Source organism: Hyaena hyaena, unplaced genomic scaffold, assembly GCF_003009895.1.
Source record: "Hyaena hyaena isolate Hyena2069 unplaced genomic scaffold, ASM300989v1 scaffold_848, whole genome shotgun sequence".
Classification (NCBI taxonomy): Eukaryota; Metazoa; Chordata; class Mammalia; order Carnivora; family Hyaenidae; genus Hyaena; species Hyaena hyaena.
In genome coordinates this window covers 51,436-74,519 of record NW_024081479.1, presented here as the reverse complement: position 1 = coordinate 74,519, position 23,084 = coordinate 51,436, and the positions used below count along the sequence as shown (strand labels likewise).

Genomic DNA, 23,084 nt, shown 5'->3' with positions numbered 1-23,084 from the left:
CTGCATTAAATGCTTAATCCATGAATATTTCTTCAACAAATGAAGTTTGTCTTAGAATAATCTATGCCTGGATGAGATGTTAAACTGGATCATATCTCAGTACTATGTCCAGACTGAAAATTAATATCATCTTCTTTCTCCCTTGCATCAGTGACACTTTTTCAGCATTGAATGAGCCTAATTAGTCTTTTGTTTATCTTCATAGGAAGGATGAAGGGGAAGCCTGGCTGAGTTGTCACCCTCCAGGTAATATCCATATGCCCAAATCTATATGCCTTGCTTTTAGAGAAAAGGGATTTACTACCCCTAGAAGAGAGTTTCATACTTCTTTTGGCCCAGATTCCTTGCATAATATCACAGTCTTCAAATGTTCTTGACCAGTCACACCAACTCCATTTCCCGGGAAGGCCTTCAGATTAGTTTTCCATTTGGAAGCCACAGACTTGACATTCAGGCAGTGATTAAGTCCCTTAGCTATATATTATTGTATTCTAAGAAGTTCTGTAGTTACATTCGTGATTTCTTTTTTTTTTTTTTAATTTTTTTTTAATGTTTTATTTATTTTTAGGAGAGAGAGAGAGACAGCGTGAGCAGGGGAGGGTCAGAGAGAGAGGGAGTCACAGGCTGAAACAGGCTCCAGGCTCTGAGCTGGCAGTCAGCACAGAGCCTGATGCGGGGCTCGAACCCACGAACCGCGAGATCATGACCTAAGCGAAAGTCGGACGCTTAACCGACTAAGCCACCCAGGCGCCCCACATTCGTGATTTCTTGATATGATTCCTAGATGTATGTCTCCAGTCTTGAACTCTCTTCAAGTTCAAACAGAGAGTGAAGAGTTGTATGTTAGACATTTATGCTTGAAGCTCTCACTGTTCTCTTGATTTTATCAAATTTAAAACCAAGCTGAGCACTTCTGCTGTCAAACAGGCTTTCTTTTTGATTTTCAAATTTAAGTGCTGTCAGACAGGCTTTCTTTTTGATTTTCAAATTTAAGTTACCACCATTCTAGGCATTAGAATGAAAAATCTAGTCACTTCACCATGTCACATCCAGATAGCTCCCAGATCCTATCTCATACTCCTTTGAATGACCCTCGTGTTACTCCTTTGAATGATCCATTTGTTTGTAGTTATTGTGATACTATTAACAAAAATCAGACTTTTTAATAAATTTGTGTTTTGTTTTACTGATTATCTTTAAATTCAGATACCTTTGATTACATAATTATATTTCTCTGAGAAATAGAATTTTAAACAGTCTTTTGAGGAAAATGATGTTGTATAGAAAAGGAGATAGTAGATAGGTCTCATAGTCAAAGGTTTTGTTTTTAAAGATGAGAAGTAATTGGAGAGCAATTAAAATACAAGTTATGTGGAGAGGAGAGAGGACAAACTAAAAAACTAGTGTCTTAAAGGAGAGAGAAGGAGATTCAATTAAGTCTAAAAGACTATAAGATGAAAGAAGGTGAGGGTAGCTGCAGATGTAGATAAATGCATTGGTGTGGACATGGACATTTAAGAGTGTCTTTCTTCCTTTCTCTTTCTTTCTCCTTCCTTCCCTCCCTCCATTCCTCCTTCTCTTCCTTCCTTCCTTCCTTCCTTTCTGTAAGCTCTGTGCCTTAATGTGGAGCTTGACTTGAACTCATGACCTCGAGATCAAGTTTCCTATGTTCTACTGACGAAACCAATTCTATTTTATTTTTTTTAATTTCTTTTTAATGTTTTATTTATTTCTAGGAGAGAGAGAGAGAGACAGCGTGAGCAGGGGAGGGTCAGAGAGAGAGGGAGTCACAGACTCTGAAGCAGGCTCCAGGCTCTGAGCTGGCAGTCAGCCCAGAGCCCGATGCGGGGCTCGAACCCACGAACCGCGAGATCATGACCTAAGCGAAAGTCGGACGCTTAACCAACTAAGCCACCCAGGTGCCCCGAAACCAATTCTATTTTAAAAACAGAAAACCAACACTGAGATCATTTCAGTGACTACAGATGTAGAGAGGTCATTTCGATGATGTTGACAGGAGATGAGTTAAAATGATATACCCTGTGGGCCAGATATCATGTAGCAGTGGGTGAACCCAGGAGGGAATCATAGAGTTGGACAAAAAGCAGAGTTCCCTCAATGCTATTTTTGTGGCTTCTTTCTGAATTACTACTTCATGCTGTATCCCTGCCCAAAGATTCTTTGCTAGATTTTCTCTATTCCAGACTTTTATCCCAGATTGTAAGTTCCTCCATTAATATCCTTCAGCTACCTCTTTATGACTGTTTTAACCAAACTGGTATTGTTTTTGTTTTTGCTTTGATTATTTATTTATTTATTTTCCCCAAACTGGTACTTATTTTAATGTTACTGGCAAAGAAACTTATTTAAAATTTTTTTTTTATTTTAATGTTTATTTATTTTTGAGAGCGAGCGAGAGAAACAGAGTGTGAGTAGGGGAGGGGCAGAAAGAGAGGGAGACAGAATCCAAAGCAGGCTCCAGGCTCTGAGCTGTCAGCAGAGAGCCCCCATGGGGCTCAAACTCATGAAGCACAAGACCATGATTTGAGCCAAAGTCAGATGCGTAATAACATACTGAGCAACCCTGGCACTCCACCAAACTGGTATTTAAACACCTTTTTAAAAAAATTATATATAGAATGGGGGTGGGGGCAAGGAGAGAATATCGTAAGCAGGCTCCACATTCAGTGTGGAGCCTGATGTTTGGCTCGATCTCACAATTGTAAGTTCATGACCTAACCGACTAAGCCACCCAGGCATCCCTAACCAAACTGGTATATCAACTGATGCCTCCTCCCTCCCTGTTCTTTCTGATTTTCTTTTATTGACATGCTCCTCCCTGACTTGGAGTTTCCTTTCCCTTATATTCTGCCTAGCCCATTCTTTCTATCTTCTGTCTAGATGTAATCTTTCAAGATTCTACTTAAATCTTCCATCCTGTCTAGGAAGCCCTCCTACTCTGTGTGAATCCTTGATGTTTTCTACTCCTCTCTTACTCCTAGAATTTCAGTTTAGTGCAACAATTATTCACTGAATAATTTGTAGACCCTGATCATTTCTGAACTCAAGGACTTCAAAGTCTAATAGGGAAGTCAGACATATAAAGTGTACTATGGGCTGTTGCAGAAGTGTATATATAAAGTGCAAAAGAAGAATAGAACAGAATGTTTTTAACTCCATTCTTTTTTTTTTTTTTTTTTTTATTTCTAGGAGAGAGAGAGAGAGAGAGACAGCGTGAGCAGGGGAGGGTCAGAGAGAGAGGGAGTCACAGACTGAAACAGGCTCCAGGCTCTGAGCTGGCAGTCAGCACAGAGCCCGACGCGGGGCTCGAACCCACGAACCGCGAGATCATGACCTAAGGGAAAGTCGGACGCTTAACCGACTAAGCCACCCAGGCGCCCCTGTTTTTAACTCCATTCTACCTTCTGCATATGTTTATGTGTAGGATGTCTTATTTAGCCCCCATCACTGCAAAATCAGTGTTCCACTTAAGCAGATTTTCTAGTTTACTGAAGCTTAATTCTTTGCTATGTATCATATATATGTACTGTAGATAAATACATATGTGCATGTTGGTCTTCATCTTTCATTCTGAAAGAATTCCATTTCACAGTAAAACTGAATTCGAGATCACTCTAGTAGCTTTCTTACAAATGCTGTATCATATCTCTAAATATTTGTACCTATTTTTTAGCTCTTGAGTGTACTCCCTCCCAAATTAGGTTCACCTATGGTAGTGCTCTTTCCACTTCACCTCACTTTAACACTAGTACCTTCTTTTCTTTCATGAGCCAATTTCCTACCATAAGTACAGATGTCTGAAGTGGGTCTTCAAGGAGAACAATGTTAAATTCTTATTATTTTCTTGAGACATACTTCTTTTGTGCTATGTAGGGAAACCAACTTTGTATGGTAGCCTGACTTGTCAAGGAATTGGCCTCGATGGCATCCCAGAAGTTACAGCTTCAGAAGGATTTATTGTGAATGAAATAAATAAGGTAGGTTTTTAAATCTTTTAGATGATACCGAGTCCAAAACTGGGGTAGTACCTATATATCTACTTTAAATATTTATACTATTATTTGTATATTTGTGTTATCTTTACTTGTTTAGTAATCACAGTTTTTACACCTTTGAATGTCAAGAGATTTTTTCTTTTGTAGTTAAATATACTTTTAGATACTTTTAGTTATATATACTTGTTCTTATTTCCCTTATGTCAGCGCTTTCCAGTAGATAAATAACGTAAATCCCATATGTAATTTAAAATATTCTAGGAGCCACATAAAAAAGGTAAAAATAAACAGGTGAAATTAACTCTTAAAATATATTTTATTTAACCCAGTAAATCTGAAATAGTATTTCAACCTGTAATTAATATTAAAATTTTGTTAATGAGATATTACACTTTCCTTTTTTTCTTACTGAGTTTTTGAGATCTTGTATATATTTTAACACTTAACCACACATCTCAATTCAGACTCTAATTTTTTATTGAAAATTCTTCATAAATGTATTAAGGTTCTATAAAATTTACAGTGGAGAACACATTTTCACATACTTAAATATACTTAGTTCTAAATATACTTAAATAGATACTTAAATATATATTCTAAATATACTTAAATATACTTAAAAAGTATATTCTAAATATACTTAAAAAGTTTTCCAAAAACTGAGTCAAGTATTAGTTTTTATTTTTTTAAATTTTTTCATTTTTTAAATGTTTTATGTATTTCTGAGAGAGAGAGAGAGACAGAGACAGAGACAGCATGAGGAGGGGAGAGTCAGAGAGAGAGGGAGACACAGAATCTGAAGCAGGCTCCAGGCTCTGAACTAGCGGTCAGCACAGAGCCCGACTCAGGGCTTGAACCCACTAACCGTGATTTTATGACCTGAGCCAAAGTCGGATGCTTAACAGACTGAGCCATCCAGGCGCCCCATAAATTAAACTTTAAATGAAATAAAATTGCAGTTCTTCATTTGCCCTGGCCTTATTTTGAATGCTTGATAACCTCACATGGCCAGTATCTACCATATTGGACAGCACAGCCTTTATCTGTCTAGGCTTTGATGAAGACCTATGTTAATAGTACTTAATAGCTTTTCTCATTGGTCTTTGAGGTGAGTAGATGGCCAAATTAAGTACAGTAAAACTTTGGACTGCAAGTAACTTGTTCTTTGAGTATTCTGCAAGATGACCAATCATTTCTGATAAATTTTAACTTGTTAAATGAATAATGTCTTGCAATGCAAGTAGTATATGATGCCAAATATCACATGATCACAACTGAGCCAATGGTTCTTGAAATTTGCTTTAATAAATGAATGCTTTGGATTAATAGCATGTTTGTGGAATAAATTATGGTTCCAAGACAAGGTTTTACTGTATTACAGAACCCATGAACTGACTTTCCTTACTTATTCTGATGGCTGTAGTCAGTATGCTCTGGTGAGTGACCTGATTCTCAAAGGGGAAGCCAGCCTTTCTTTTTTTGTCTTTTAATGTTTAATTAAATGTTTTTTTAGTTGGCAGATAGTTCAGGTTATACCGATAAGAATAGATAATACTTTGTTTTTTACATAAGATTTTAAAAAGAATTTTTAAAAATATTTATTTATTTTGAAAGAGAGAATGTGTGTGTGAGCAGGGGAGGGGGCAGAGAGACAGGGAGAGAAAGAATCTAAGCAGTCCCTGTGCTGTCAGGGCAGAGCCTGACGCTAGACTTGGTCTCACGAACTGTGAGATCATGACCTGAGCTGAATCCAAGAGTCAGATTATAACCAGCGGAGCCACCCACATGTCCCTACGTAAGATTTTAAACATTGATTTATTACCCTCTGTGCAAGGTAATAGGCTAGAAGTTATTACATATACTCTATTTTTCATAAACAGCTATGGTATTGTAGAACCGATCTGAAGATCTGAGTTCAAGTTTTAGTTAACTCTGATACTTATTAGTAATGTGATTTTGGACGGATAACTTAGTTCTCTGAGCCTCAGTTTCCTCACATAGAAAATGGAGATGATATTGTACCTATAGGCTGGTTAATGGGGAGTGAGACTGCATATGAATGAAACTGTAAAATATTACAAGAGTGAGTTTTTATCATAACAATCCTAAGGGATTGATTTTTTAAATTTCCATTTTGCATATAAGCAAGCAGATTCAGAGAGGTTCATTAACCCTAGCAATCAAAGCTAGTTATAGTTAGACTGTACACCAGGATTGAAAACAGTTCTATAAACTTCCAAATATGAACGCCACCTTGCAAGCCTACATTTTTCCCAGATGTTTTGCCAGCCACAGCCTCAGTTCTGACTTCCTTTCTTCCCTTCATACGTAGGCCCTGATACAATCCTTATCTCTTCCAACATCATTGCTAATTTCTGCCAGTGTACCTGCTGGGTCAGACAGTAAGTGCTTATGGTTGAGCGTTCATTTGTTTCCTAATTGCTGTGAGTCACTTTGCGGTCAACTTTTGATGTTGCTACATTGTTCTATTAAACAGTAGATTATGCTTAAATACATAATCCTGGAAGATTAAAAAAAAAAAGTTTGACTTTTTTTATGCCCTGAATTTTATGTTTTGATATCCTGCAGCTTTTTGTTAAAATATTCTTATTAACAGCATGGATTCTCTACTGCTGATATTGGAAGATAGTTCAATATTTCTTTTCCTCCATAGTTTGTTTATGGATTAAAGGCTGAATTGCTTGATTGATAAGCAAGAGGAAACTACTGATTGGCAAAACTTTCATATAATTAGTCCCAAAGAAATGAAGTCTTCTGAGAGCAAACCCAGTTCTTACAGATGCCTAAACACTAAGTTCTTGGAGTTCCTTGAATCCTTGCTGGTAGGAATATTTAAACCAGAAGAGTTTAGCTGACACTTTAATTTTGGGTACAGGAGGCAATTCCAAATCCAGGTCAGCTCTCTTGCTGCCGTATGGGCTTTGTCATGCGGTTAAAAGCAAAACCTAATTTTATGAAAAGCCTGCAGGCAGCCACATATGGATATGCTGGCTAAGAAAATGCTGTTTGTATAGATAGCTATTCTGATTGTCTTTTTAAAGGAGTAGAATACTTGTAATTAAGAGCGTTTTGATTTTTAGTGATGAAAATATTGTAACTTTGAAACTCTTTTTTAAAATATTTTCTTTCTCGCCCCTTCTATTTTAATTTTTTTAATTTTTAATTTTGGAGAGAGAGAGAGCACACACCAAGTGGGGGAGAGGGACAGAGAGAGAGAGGGGGAGGGAGAGAATCTTAAGCAGGCCTCACCTCCAGCACAGAGCCTGATGTAGGGCTTGATCCCACGACCATGGGATCATGACCTGAGCTGAAATCGAGTTGTGCTTTCAACCAAATGAACGATCCAGGCACCCCTGAAACTTCTTTCTAATGAACTGTGGGGACCTGTGTTTGTTGTATATAGATTAGCCTTAGAAAGAGGTTTAGAAAATCTTGATTTTTGAAGACGTTTTCATTGTCAGCAGAATTTCCAGAAACTTTGAAGTACTGATGCAAAAGAGATAACAGGTTAGGAACTGTTTGGTGAGTGCAGCTCCTCGGCTGTCCTGTAGGAGATACACACTTAGGTGGTTGTGGTGTTATTTTGGCAGTTAGAATAAAGGGCTGTCCTATTGCAAGAACCCTCGAAGGGTTTCCCAAGCCTCTTATACCTGTATACATGCTACCTTGAAATCTTAAATGGCTACAAAGGCTGCCTTGCAAGTTATGTCACCTCAATCTAACATCTAGTTCTAGGTACAGTTTCCCGCTATGTCACCAGTGCTTTCTTGCTATAATAGCTGAAAGATATGTGATAATGACTAAGCAAAAACACATGTGGAATTAATACAGCTATGGGGCAGTCAGCAGTCAGTGAACATGTGTAGTCAGTTTAAGTCCGAGGTAGTAATGAGCACTGCAGTCCTGACCAGGCTTACACATTGTATATCATAATTTACTAATTTTCTCTGGTAACTGTAGTTGTCAGTAGTCTAACATTGTTTCTAAAAATTCTTAAAGGCAGTAAGTTTACTTTTAGTGTGGTTGTTTAGGCCCTGGACTTGGAATCTGGTGCTCTTTCCTCCTATCTGTTAACCCTGTTCCTTGCCCTATTACTAACTGAGAGTACTGGTATTAGATTTTCTCATAAAAATTAGTACTCTTATGTTTGTCATTTTTTTGTAAGTATATTTATTTATTTTGAGAGAACACGCACATGCCCAGGAACAGGGGAAGGGCAGAGAGAGGGAAAGAGAGAATCCCTAGCAGACGCCTATGCTGTCTGTGCAGAGCCCCATAGAGGTATCAATCTCACAAACCGAGATCATGACCTGAGCCAAAAAGCAAGAGTCAGAAGCTTAAGAGACTGAGCCACCCAAGCGCCCCTCCCCTTTGTGTTTGTCATTTGTATCTTACTGTTGGTTTGTCTTCTGTGGGAGTTTACGTCACTATAAAAAGATAATGGCATCTAAGCACTACAAAATTACATTGCAGAAGAGCTGCTGATCTATAGGGGAGTGATTGTGTTGTGAGCTGGGGAAGGAGGATAAGAGTGGGTACATTTAAAAGATGAAAATTCCGGAAGGGGGCAAGATGGCGGAGAAGTAGGGAGCTCCATACATTGCACTCGCCCCCATATCTCACACGGAAAAGATCTGAAGCCATAGGAAACCTTACAGATCCCAAGATATTGGGAGAGAAAGGACGCAGAATCCACTGAGAAAGCCTTCTAACGTGAGTGCGAACTGGGGAAGATAAACTCAGGCAGGGATCGGAGACTGGAGGGACTGGGCGATCCCCCTCTGTGGGGAGTGAGAGGGGAAAAATAGAGAGTCTGAAACTACTCAAGATACGGGCCCTGGGCCCTGCCTCTGGGAAACAGAAAAACCTCTGCTCGAGGCATAGAAGGACGGTGCGTGCCAAATCCTGGCGCATACTCAATCATCCTAGAGCGGCTGCGCGAGCCAACTCGTCCCAGAGTGGCTGCAAGCTCCCTGGCACCGCTCCTTTGTTCCATTGTATTCCCAGCGCTGCTGGATTCCTGGAGGAGCCGTGCGCAGACCTTCGCGCTCCGAGCTGGCTGGAACTTTAGAGGGAAGGCGAAGTGCTTAAAACTGGGAGATTTGCCTGCAAGTTCGTATTTCAGGTGATGAGACACAGAGGGACCTGATTTCCCTCTCTCCAGTGGGCCAGACACGCCCTGCAGACAAGCCCCGGCCCATGCTCACCAACCCAACCTGGAGAACGGGAGCAGCGGCTTCTGGCTCCACCCCCAGGACTGGGCAAGAGGCGTGGAATTGCCCTGAGGTGATCGCCTGCCAGCTAGTGGCTGCCACGGTTTCAGTCAGGCGCTCAGACTGCACTTGGAAACTAGCTGGCCCGGGTTAAAGAGCGCGACCCACCTGGCACGGGAGTATACACACACAAAAAAGCTAGGTGCAGCGCTTGGTGCAAGAAGGGACTGGTGCACCGCCACTCTCCTCACCACAACCACTAAGGCAGAACTCCCGCCTGACGCATTGGATCACACCACGCCCATCCCTGCTAGAGAGCTGCCCTCCTCCCTTTTTTTTTTTTTTTTTTTTCTTTTTTTTTTTTTTTTTTTTTTTTTTGACCCTTTTTCCCGGAACACTGACCCGTTTAACTTTGGTCACCGGCTTGCTTAAACAGTCGCAACTAGTCCATTCTGTAGATGTAAATTCTACACCTACCGACATTTTCATCTCTTTATCTCAGGAGTAATTAGACTATATAGTTTCTCTGGATAACACCGGCATCATTCTCTCACCTGTCCAACCATATTCCACCCCTTAGCTCTTTGAAAAAAGCTTCTTATCCCTCCTGCCTGTTCATTCTATTTCCATTTTTGCCTCATCCCCGCCCTGTCTTCTCTCTCTTTCTCTATGCTCTTCAACTAGCACTGCATACACACGGCTATTTAACTGTAGCTGGGAAATCCGGTTATATGCTTTAAACCGCTCTTTGTCCATTGGTTTTCTTCTTTTTTCCTTTTCTTTTCTTCTTTTTGACTCTTTCATGTATTTATTACTCTCTGTTATTCGCTCTCCCTCGTCCGTCTTTTCTCTTAACTTTTTCGTTTTCCCTCTTGGTTTCCATGTTAGTTGAATTTGTCTGTGCATTTGTGTGCTCCTGCTCCCTGTGTGTCTGTCTGTTTTCTTCTCCAGGGATACCTCAAGAAACAAGCCAGAGTACACAAGGTCGAGGGTCCCAAATGGTCCCAACAAGAGAGACCAAGAGATACCATTCAAAAAACTCTCTGAAAGGATAGGCCCTGGACAGTCAAAGAGTCTTCTTGGATACAGCAGAGCTCATAGGTGCAGAGAGCATAACAAGTCTTTAAATCTAACAAGAGCCAGAAAGCTAACTAAAATGACGAAACAAAAGAGCTCTCCTCCAAGGAAACTCCAAGAAGAAATGATAGCTAATGAACTGCTCAAAACAGATATAAGTAGCATAACTGAACAAGATTTTAGAATAATAATCATAAAATTAATAGCTAGGATTGAAAAAAGCATAGGGGACATCAAAGAAACTAGGGCTACAGACAAAATGGAAAATAAAAATAGTCATGAAGAATTAAAAATGCGATAAATGAGATACATAATAAATTAGAGGCCTCCAATGCAAGGATTGAAGAGGCAAAAAGGAGAATAAGTGATTGAGAAGACACCATTATAGAAAAACAAGAAGCTGACAATAAAAGAGACAAACTGATCCAGGAACATGAAAGAAGAGTTCGAGAGCTCAGCTATATGGTCAAATTCTACAATATCCATATCATTGGAATCCCAGAAGAGGAAGAGAGGGGGAAAGGTGCTGAAGGAGTCCTGGAACAAATTATAGCAGAGAACTTCCCTGACCTGGGGAAGGAAGTAAACGTTGAAATACTAGAGGCACAGAGGACTCCCCGCAGACGTAGCTTGAATCAATCTTCTGCATGGCATATCACAGTAAAAATGGCAAAATATAAGGACAAAGAGAGAATTCTGAAAGCAGCTAGGGAGAAAAGGGCCCTAACATACAAAGGGAAACCTATCAGACTGGTGACAGACCTATCTACTGAAACGTGTCAGGGCAGAAAGGAATGACAGGAGATCTTCAATGTGATGAACAGAAAAAATATGCAGCCTAGTATCCTCTATCCAGCAAGCCTGTCATTCAAAATAGGAGAGATAAAAATCTTTCCAAATAAACAGAAATTGAGAGAATTTGTCATCAATAAGCCAGCCCTACAAGAAATCCTGAGGGGGACGCTCTGAAGGAAATGTTGCAAGTAACAAGGATACCAGAGACACCACCACAAACATGAACCCTACAAAAGATACAAAGACTCTAAACCCACATATTTCAATAATAACACTGAATGTAAATGGGCTGAATGCTCCAATCAATAGACATAATGTAGCAGAATGGATAAAAAAACAAAATCCATCTATATGCTGTCTACAAGAAACTCATTTTAGACTGGAAGATACGTTCAGATTAAAAGTAAGGGGATGGGTGGGGCGCCTGGGTGGCTTAGTTGATTAAGCGTCCGACTTTCGCTTAGGTCATGACCTCGCGGTTTGTGGGTTCGAGCCCTGCGTTGGACTCTGTGCTGACTGGCAGCTCAGAGCCTGAAGCCTGTTTCAGTCCGTGACTCCCTCTCTCTCTGGCCCTCACCTGCTCACGCTGTCTCTCTCTCTCTCTTTCCTAGAAATAAATAAAACATTAAAAAAAAAAAAGTAAGGGGATGGAGAAACATATATCATGCTACAGGAAATCAAAAGAAAGCCGGAGTAGCTATACTTATATCAGATAAACTGGACTTTAAATTAAAGACAATAACAAGAGATGAAGAAGCGCACTACATAATAATTACAGGGTCCATCCATCAGGAAGAACTAACAATCATAAATGTCTACGCACCGAATATGGGAGCACCTAAATATCTAAAACAATCACAAACAGAAACAAGCTCATAGATAAGAATGTGCTAATAGCAGGGGACTTTAATACTCCGCTTCAGCAATGGATAGGTCAACCAGACAGAAATTCACTAAAGAAGTAATTGACTTGAAAGACACATTGGACCAGATGGATCTGACGGATATATTTAGAACTTTACTTCCTGAGGCCAGGGAATTTACTTTCTTCTCAAGCGCGCAGGGCGCATTCTCCAAGATAGATCACATACTAGGACATAAAGCAGCCCTCAATAAATATAAAAGAATTGAGATCATACCATGCATACTGTCAGATCATTATGCCATGAAACTTGAAATCAATCACAGGAAGAAGTCTGGAAAACCTCCCAAAACATGGAGGTTAAAGAACACCCTACTAAAGAATGAATGGGCCAATCAGGCAATTAGAGAGGAAATTAAAAAATATATGGAAACAAATGAAAATGAAAACACAACAATCCAAAATCTATGGGATGTGGCAAAGGTAGTCCTAAGAGGAAAGTACATTGCACTCCAGGCCTATTTCAAGAGATTAGAAAAAGTGCAAATCCAAAATCTAACAGCTCACCTAAAGGAACTAGAGGCAGAGCAACAAGAACACCCTCAACCCAGAAGAAGAGAAATAGTAAAAATTAGAGCAGAAATAAACAACATAGAGACCAAAGAAACAATTGAACAGATCAATGAAACCAAGAGTTGGTTTTTTGAAAAAGTAAACAAAATTGACAAACCTCTAGCCAGGCTTATCAAAAAGAAAAGAGAGAGCACCCAAATAGACAAAATTATGAATGAAAATGGACTTATTACAACCAACCCCTCAGAAATACAAGCAATTATCAGGGAATACTATGAAAAATTATATGCCAACAAATTGGACAACTTAGAAGAAATGGACAAATTCCTAAACACACACTCACTACCAAAATTCACACGGGAAGAAATAGAAAACCTGAACAGACCCATAACGAGTGAAGAAATCGAATCAGTGATCAAAAATCTCCCAACAAATAAGAGCCCTGGACCTGATGGTTTCCCTGGGGAATTCTACCAGACATTTAAAACAGAATTAATCCCAATTCTTCTCAAGCTATTCCAAAAAATAGAAGTCGAAGGAAAACTCCCGGACTCATTTTATGAAGCCAGCATCACTCTGATTCCCAAGCCAGACAGAGATCCAGCAAAAAAAGAGAACTATAGGCCAATATCCTTGATGAATACGGATGCAAAAATTCTCAACAAGATCCTTGCAAATCGAATCCAGCAGCATATCAAAAGAATCATCCACCAAGATCAAGTGGGATTCATTCCTGGGTTACAGGGCTGGTTCAACATTCGCAAATCAATCAATGTGATACATCATATCAATAAAAGAAAAGATAAAAACCATATGATCCTGTCAATAGATGCAGAAAAAGCATTTGACAAAATACAGCATCCCTTCTTAATAAAGACTCTCGAGAAAGTTGGGATAGAAGGAACCTACTTAAACATCATCAAAGCCATCTATGAGAAGCCTTCAGCTAACATCATCCTCAACGGGGAAAAACTGAGAGCTTTCCCCCTGAGATCAGGAACACGACAGGGATGTCCACTCTCACCACTGTTGTTTAACATAGTGCTGGAAGTCCTAGCATCAGCCATCAGACAACAAAAGGAAATCAAAGGCATCAGAATTGGCAAAGAGGAAGTCAAACTTTCACTCTTCGCAGATGACATGATACTCTACATAGAAAACTCGACAGACTCCACCAGAAGCCTACTAGAACTGATCCAAGAATTCAGCCAAGTTGCAGGGTACAAAATCAACGTACAGAAATTGGTTGCATTTTTATACACCAATAATGAAACATCAGAAAGAGAAATCAAGAAACTGATCCCATTCACAATTGCACAAAAAAACATAAAATACCTAGAAATAAACCTAACCAAGGATACAAGAGATCTGTATGATGAAAACTTATGAAGGAAATTGAAGAAGACACAAAGAAATGGAAAAACATTCCATGCTCATGGATTGGAAGAATAAATATAGTTAAAATGTCATTACTACTGAAAGCAATCTACACATTCAATACAATTCCAATGAAAATTGCACCAGCATACTTCTGAAAACTAGAACAAACTATCCTAAAATTTGTATGGAACCACAAAAGACCCCGAATAGCCAAAGTAATACTAAAGGATAAAACCAAAACGAGAGGTATCACCATCCCAGACTTTAGCCTCTACTACAAAGCTGTCATCATCAAGACAGTATGGTATTGGCACAAAAATAGACACATAGACCAATGGAACAGAATTGAGAACTCAGAAGTGGACCCAGAAGTGGACCCAAAAGTATACAGCCAACTAATCTTTGACAAAGCAGGAAAGAGTATCCAATAGAAAAAAGAGCCTTTTTAACAGATGGTGTTGGGAGAACTGGACAGCAACATGCAGAAGAATGACTAGATCATTTTCTCACACTATACACAAAAATAAACTCAAAATGGATAAAGGACCTGAACGTGAGACAGGAAACTATCAACACCCTAGAGGAGAAAGCAGGAAACAACCTCCTTGACCTCCACCGCAGCAACTTCTTACTTAACACATCCCCAAATGCAAGGGAATCAAGAGCAAAAATAAACTTTTGGGACCTCATCAAGATTAAAAGCTTCTGCACGGCAAAGGAAACAACCCACAAAACTAATAGGCAACCAACGGAATGGGAAAAGATAGTTGCAAATGACATATCAGATAAAGGGTTCCAAAATCTATAAGGAACTCACCAAACTCCATGCCCGAGAAACAAACAACCCAGTGAAGTAATGGGAAGAAGATATGAACAGATACTTCTCCAAAGAGGACATCCAGATGGCCAACAGACACATGAAACGATGCTCAGCATCCCTCCTCATCAGGGAAATACAAATCAAAACCACACTGAGATACCACCTCACGCCAGTCAGAGTGGCTAAAATGAGCCAATCAGAGGACTCTAGATGCTGGCGAGGTTGTGGAGAAACGGGCATACTCCTGCACTGTTGTTGGGAATGTAAACTGGTACAGCCTCTCTGGAAAACAGTGTGGAGGTGCCTCAAAAACTTAACAATAGAACTCCCCTATGACCCAGCAATAACACTGCTAGGAATTTACCCAAGGGATACAGGAGTGCTGATACATAGGAGCACATGTACCCCAATGTTCATAGCAGCACTCTCCACAATAGCTAAAACATGGAAAGAGCCTAAGTGTCCATCAACGGACGAATGGATGAAGATGTTTTTTATCTATACGATGGAATACTACACGGCAATGAGAAAGAATGAACTCTGGCCATGTGTACAAACATGGATGGACCTTGAGGGTGTTATGCTGAGCGAAATAAGTCAGGCAGAAAAGGACAAAGATCATATGTTTGCATGTATAGGAGGATTGGGAGGAACTTAACGGAGGACCATGGGGGAGAAGAAGGGGAGAAATGGTGGGGGAAAGGGAGAGAGGCAAACCATGAGAGACTCTTGAATGCTGAGAACAAAGTGAGGACTCATGGGTGTTGGGGGTGGGGGGAGATGGGTATAGAGGAGGACAGTTGTGGGGATGAGCACCAGGTGTTATATGGAAACCAACTTGACAATGAACTATTTGTAAAAAAAAAATAAAAGAAAAGAAAATTCCCTGTCATCCTAATGTTCTCTTTAAGAGATTTAATTTCATTGGAGTAACTTCATTGATGAATTTTATCTTTCCGTCTCTATTTAGAAAAGCATTCATATTTCTTGTCCTGAGGAAAATGCATCCTCAAAGTTTTTGGCACCATACACTACTTTTTCCAGAATTCATGCTGAAAGTGTAAGTATTTTGATAAAGTGAGGAGAAAATATAATGGAATGTTATTTTTTCATTTTCTATGCCTGAGTGCTTATAAACATTCATAATTAATGTGTCTTATATTTACTGTGCATTGTTAAGATAACACAGCTGAAGTGTGATGATTTTGGCAAAACCGGTATTTGGGTCCACATAGAATATGTACACAAATCTACTCACTGTTAATCATAGAGAAAGGAATTATCTGAAGTTTACATATGTATGTTTTAGCAGAGGTACTTAGTGGCTTTTGGATAACGCCGGTAGCTGTTTGTATAATTTGTCATTGCTCTTATTTCTGTCTCATTGCCTTCAAGACAGGGACATTTTCTCAAAATTCCAAGTGTAGCATATTGAGTAATTTTCAGAGGTCTTTGTGAGAATGCCCTTTCTAACTACCATGGAAGTATAAGTGAGAAATATGTGGATAAACTGATTATATTAAAACCTTCCATTTCTTATTGTGTGATACATTTTTTAAAATAGCTATTTTTTTCCCACATTACAAAACCAACATAGATATATATAGTGATGAGAATTTAGGAAATATAAAAAGTGAAAAATCACTCACGTTCTACCATCTGAAAATAACTAATGTGAACTTTGTTTAAAAGCCTATATTAGTAATAATTATAGTAGTAATCTCCCTGTCTTTTCATTAAATATTTTATCAAAATAGGTTTTTATAGTATATGCTGTTTTATAACTTGCTTTATATTCTTTAATAATACGTTATGTTCCTCATTGTATGCCTTCTTTTTACATATTCTTTTAAGAACTGCATAGTATTCTGCTGTATGATTTTACTACAGTTTATTTTCTCCAGTTTTACATTACTGGACTTTCAGGTATTTTTGATGTCCTGATTTCATATTTTGGTGGTATATTTAGCTAACCCTTTACTCACAAAGATAGGAAGAAATCAAAATAGAGTTGTTGAGTCAAAGAGAATGCAGATTATAAGACTTTTGGTATGTTTTAACTGACTTCCACTGAACTAATTTATTGAGCTAACTGTTGCTCTGCATTTCCTATATAAAATATATTGACTAGTACTCATTCATGGCTTATGTCACAGCACATTCATGGCTTATGAGCTCTTTTCTGAGATCTGCATACTGCTGACACTACTGGTTAAGTTGAATGCTTACAAGGATCAGTTATAGTACCAGTTTTATTGTTTTTGAAATTATGTTAATTAAATATGTTCACCTTGTAATATGACTGAAAAAGCAGAGTGATTATGTCTTTGAAAACTAATGATTGCATTATAAAGACTTGATAAAGGAGAGGTTTTATAAAAAAACTTCTATAATATGTGTGAGCAAGATAAGTGCGCAATGTTAGGAAAAAAGAATTATTTGTCTTTAAAGTTTATTTATTTAAAAAAAATAAAGTTTAATGGGGCGCCTGGGTGGCTTAGTCGGTTAAGCGTCCGACTTTCGTTTAGGTCATGATCTCGCGGTTCGTGGGTTCGAGCCCCGCGTCGGGCTCTGTTCTGACTGCCAGCTCAGAGCCTGGAGCCTGTTTCAGTCTATGACTCTCTCTCTCTCTGACCCTCCCCTGCTCACGCTGTCTCTCTCTCCTAGAAATAAATAAAACATTAAAAAAAAATAATTAAAAAAATAAAAAAATAAAAAAAATAAAGTTTATTTATTTTGAGAGCAAGAGAGAGAGAGAAGAGAGACAGTGGATCCTAAGAAGTCTTCATGTTATTAGCACAGAGTCTGTTAGGGGGCTTGAACTCACAAACCACAAGATCATGACCTGAGCCAAAATCAAGAGTTGGTCGCTTGACTGACTGAGCCACCCAGGCACCCTGAAAAGATTTTTTTTTAAACCCTAGGTAAGGGGGTGCCTGGGTGGCTCAGTTGGTTAAGCACCCCACTTTGGCTCAGGTCATGATCTCGTGTTTCATGAATTTGAGCCCCAAGTCGGGTTCTGTGCTGACAGCTCAGAGCCTGGAGCCTACTTCGCATTCTGTGTCTTCCTCTCTCTCCGCCTTTTCCCCCCTTGCACCGTGTCTCTCTCTCAAAAGTAAATGAACATTTAAAAAAAATTTTTTTAAAGATGCTAGAGGGATTTTTGCTTTCAGATTGTTTTATAAATGTGAATAAAGATTTGTCTTCCTTTAAAGAAATCAAGTTTTGAATTGTGTCTTTGGCTAATAGTTTATTACAACAAAGTCAAGGTGAAGTTTCCTTGTAGTAATCAGTGGACTATTGAAAAGATTAGTGAATTTTATGTACATTTATGTATTGAGTTAAATGTAGATATTTATGCATTGTTTTTTATTATTTCCTACTTTATTTGAATTTTTTTGAGTAATTGACTTACCAGTGGGCCCTTTCCATTGACTAAAAAGGACTGCTTTTCTACAATCTGACTTGACATTCTCTACCAATATTGGGCGTTCACATTTTTTTAATGTTTATTCATTTTTGACATTGAGAGAGAGACAAATCACATGTGAGCAGAGAAGGGGCAGAGAGAGAGAGAGAGAGAGAGGGACAGCATCCGAAGCTGGCTCCAGGCTTCGAGCTGTCAGCACAGCTTGATGTGGGGCTCAAACTCACAATCTGTGAGATCATGACCTGAGCCTAAGTCAGACACTTAACCTGCTTACCAGTTTGAGAGATGGTATCTCATTGTTATTTTAATTGTGCTCCTTTGATTAATCGTGGATTGACTACTTTTTCATATATTTTTGGCCATTCTTCATATCATTTGCTCATTTTTCTAAGTGTGAATTTTTTTTTGGTATTGGTAAGAGATCGTATTTATTTTTATTTTAGTTAATATACCGTGCAATATTGGTTTCAGGAGAATTCAGTGAGTCATCACTTACATACAACACTCAGTGATCATCACAAGTGCCCTCCTTAATACCCATCACCCTAGCCCATCTCCCACCTACCTCCCTCCATCAACTCTCCGTTTGTTCTCTGTCATTAAGAGTCTCTTGTGGTTTTTTTCCCCTCTCTTTTCTACCCCCCCTTCCCATATGTTCATCTGTTTCTTAAATTCCACATATGAATGAAATTATATGGTATTTACCTTTCTCTGATTGACTTATTTTGCTTAGCATAATACATTCTAGCTCCATCCACACAATTGCAAATAGCAAGATTTGAATCTTTTTGATGTCTGAGTAATATTCCTCTGTGTGTGTGTGTGTGTGTGTGTGTGTGTGTGTGTGTGTGTGCGTGATATGTATCTTTAAAATTTTTTTTTCATGTTTATTTATTTTTGAGACAGTGAGAGATAGAGTGAAAGCAGGGGAGGGGCAGTGAGAGAAGGAGACACAGAATCCAAAGCAGCCTCCAGACTCTGAGCTGTCAGCACAGAGCCTGATATGGGGCTTGAACTCACAAGCCATGGGATCATGACCTGAGGCACAGTTGAATGTTTAACCATCTGAGTCACCCAGCCACCCCCGTATATGTATCTTCTTTATCCATTCATCAGTCTATGGACATTTGGTCTCTCTCCATAGTTTGGCTGTTGTTGATAATGCTACTATAAACATTGGGTTGCATGTACCCCTTCAAATCTATATTTTTGTATCCTTTGGGTGAATACCTAATAGTGCAATTGCTGGATTGTAGGGTAGTTCTGTTTTTAGGGTTTTTTTTGGGGGGGGAACCTCCATACTTTTCTTCATAATGGCTATGCCAGTTTGCATCCCAACCAGTAGTGCAAGAGGGTTGCCCTTTCTTCACATCCTCTCCATTACCTGCTGTTAATTGTGTTGCTAATTTTAGCCATTCTGACAGGTGTGAGGTGGTATCTCATTGTGGTTTTGATTTGTATTTCCCTGGTGATGAATGATGTTGAGGATAAGAGCTCTTATATTAAGGGTAGTGACCTTTTGCCATATATTTTTCAGATAGTTTCTTGCGTATTGTTTATTGTTATTTATGGCATCTTTTGACATACAGATCTCTAATATCTTTAGATAATAAAACCCATCAATTTATTCCTTTATGGTAACACTTTTGGGTTCCTGCTTAGAGTAGTCCATGATTTTTATATATTCACTTTGGGTGTAATGGGTAAGCATAATGGGTAAGAGCACAGACTCTAGGGATAGACTCATTGGATTTGCTTCTTTGGCTTTGAATGTTGGTTCTGCCATTTACTAACTGTGACCTTAGGCCAGGTACTTAAACTCTGTGTGTCACAGATGCTTTATTTGTAAAATAGGGATAAAAGTAATATAGGGGTGGTAAGAGGATTGAAACAGAATTCGGTCTGAAACATAGTAAGCACAATATAAGTGTTAAATACAATTATATAGTATTTTCTTTAAATATATATATTTTTTTACATTTCAAACTTTATTTTTGTTTTTTATTTTTTTTTAAGTAGGCTCCATGCCCAACGCGGGGCTCGAACTCATGACCATAAGATCAAGAGTTGCAGATTCTACTGATTGAGCCAGCCAGGTGCTTCTGTTACTTAGTTTGAAGTAGGGATCTATCTTAATTCTTTTTGAAATGATTAACATAGCACAGCACTATAAAGTAATCCATCCTTTATCTCGCTTGAATTGTCATATTTATGCAATATTTAGAATTATCCCATTCCTCTGGCTGTTTTTTTGCTGTAACTGAGAAATAGATCTTTAGCTTTAGACCCTGACCTAAGTATACATCCTGGCTCTGTTGTGTCACCTTGGGGATATTACTTAATCACTTCTTAAACCCCAGATTTCTCCTGAAAAATACAAATAATACCTATCTTAATGAGTTTTGAGGGTATTAGATGAGGGAAATGTCTGTTACATGTCTAGTACCTAGTAGCTATTCAATAATGTTAGTTCTCTTTCCTCTTTAACAAAAGTTTGGAGAAAGGAGAAAGCTGGTATGACCTATAATCTACTCTTTAGTGTTCAATCATTTTGGAAGAACCAGGTAGTTCAAATTCAATTCTTTTTATATCTAGGAACTAGGTCCCCAGAGATATGTAACCCACATAAGGTAACAATATCCCTGTCCCCTGCAGGGACAGTATATTAACTGAGAAGATACAATAGAACATATCTAAGTTTCTCCATCGTGCACTATTGACATTTTGAGCTGGATAATTTTTTTAAAAATTTTTAATGTTTATTATTGAGACCGAGAGAAACAGAGCATGAGTGGGGGAGGGGCAGAGAGAGAGGGAGACACAGAATCTGAAGCAGGCTCCAGTCTCTGAGCTGTCAGCACAGAGTCTGACACAGGGCTCAAACCCACAAACCATGAGATCATGACCTGAGCCGAAGTCAGACACTTAACTAACTGAGCCACCTAGGTGCCCCGAGCTGGATATTCTTTATTGTAGTGGGCTATTCGCCACTTGTGACAAATAAAAATGTCTCTAGACATCACCAAATGTGATGAGGTAATTTACCCCCGGTTAACAAACCTCTACAATATATGAACATAGTGCTGCAGACTTACTAAGGGAGGAAATGATAAACTTTTTGGCAGAGTTAGGAGAACCTTTTGAGAAGTAGGTCATTTTTTTCTGTTCTCTAGCTTATGTTATTGTAAGAATTCAGTGTATAATACGTATAATATAAAACATTTGTTTAAAAAAAAAAACATTTTTAAAGTAAGTTCTACCCCCAGCATGGAGCTTGAACTCACAACCCTGAGATCGAGTCATGTGCTTTACTGACTCAGCCAGCCAGGTACTCTGAATTTACTTATTTTTATTTGTGTATAGTTGAGAGAAGTAGGTCATTTAAAAAATTATTGGTTTTTCTATTTCTTACTCTCCTTTCCTCCTGAGTTCATCAGTAGGTGATTTTTCCATTTGTTAATTGCCTACTATATTCCAGGTACTCCTGTGGGCACTGGGACTGTAGCAGTGAATAAAATGTGGTGTAGAGCGTACATTCTTGGGGTGTGGAATTAGACATGATTTACTAATGACTTGGATCTGAGACGTGAGAGAAAATGAGGAAAAGGAATGATTCCAAAAATATCCAAAGAAGTAGGTAAATAGTGGTGCCATTTACTAATGAGGTCAAGTAGTTGTATTGGTGTGGAGCAGGGAGAAATGAGAGTTCTGTTTTGAACATGTGAAGTTACAGGTGACCACTGTAAAGCCAAAGGTGGATGCCTGGCTGGCAGTTGGAAAGATACCACCTGAGTCAGGAAAGAGGTTGAGCTTTGTTGCTTGAGGGATTAATTCTGTTTCACAGAATGAGTAGGAGAGTGTTCAAATGTCTTGGTTCTGGGGCCCTGCAAATGAGGACAGTAGTTGCTCTTAGTGATACAGGTCATATGGCTTCACTTTCCTACCTAGTGTTGTTGAGGTACTTAATTCTTTTTTTTTTTTTTAATGTTTATTTTTGAAAGAAAAGACAGAGCACAAGTGGGAAAAAGACAGAGAAAGAGAGGGAGATACAGAATTTGAAACCAGTTCCAGACTCTGACCTGTCAGCACAGAGCTTGATGCAGAGCTCGAAATCACTAATGACCTGAGCCAAAGTCGGACGCTTAACCGACTAAGCCACCCAGGCGCCCCAGAGCACGTAATTCTTGATCTCAGGGTTGTAAATTTGTAGCTCCACATTGGGTGCAGGGATTAGTTAAAAATAAAACCTTCAGGAGCACCTGAGTGGCTCATTCCGTTGAGTGTCCAACTCTTGATTTCGCCTCAGGTCATGATTGCACAGTTTGTGAGATTGAGCCCCATGTTGGGCTCTGCCCTGACAGCACGAACCCTACTTGAGATTCTCTCTCATCCTCGCTTTCTGCCCTTCCCCTGCATATGCACTCTCTTCCTCTCAAAATAAATAAATAAATAGTGCCTGGGTGGCTCAGTTGGTTAAGCATCTGACTTTGGCTCAGGTCTCATGATCTCATGGTTTGTGAGTTTGAATCCCACATTGGGTGAGCTCAAGCTCCGCTTCAGGTGAATATGAGCCTTGTTTCAGGTTAGTCCTGCTTCTCTGTCTCTCTTTCTCTTTCCCTCTCTCTATCTATCTCTGCCCTTCATGGAATTCTCTCTTTCTCTCCCCCCCTCAAAATAATCAATTTTTTAAAATTTAATAAATTATTTTTAACAATATTGATTCCACTTATTTTTTTTAAAGTTTTTAAATATTTACTTATTTTTGAAAGAGAGAGGAGAGAGGGCGCGAGCATGGGCAGCGGAGAGAGGGAGACACAGAATCCCATGCAGGCTTCAGGCTCTGAGCTGTCAGCACAGAGCCTGATGCAGGTCTCAAACTCATGGACTGTGAGATCGA

General features: G+C 39.0%; 2 protein-coding genes across 2 annotated transcripts in view; one reads left to right on the top strand and one right to left on the bottom strand.

The window, feature by feature from the left end:
• Positions 1-23,084, top strand: part of PAAF1 (proteasomal ATPase associated factor 1) — a 53,792-nt gene that overhangs the window by 1,936 nt on the left and 28,772 nt on the right. The window contains exons 2-4 of the mRNA XM_039219903.1: positions 206-246; positions 3,895-3,998; positions 15,728-15,817. Of these exons, the coding sequence (XP_039075834.1) occupies positions 206-246; positions 3,895-3,998; positions 15,728-15,817 (235 nt within the window). The remainder of the gene's footprint in view (positions 1-205; positions 247-3,894; positions 3,999-15,727; positions 15,818-23,084) is intronic.
• LOC120222194 (cytochrome c oxidase assembly factor 4 homolog, mitochondrial) overlaps positions 1-23,084 on the bottom strand; it is a 36,951-nt gene that overhangs the window by 6,217 nt on the left and 7,650 nt on the right. The window lies entirely within an intron of this gene.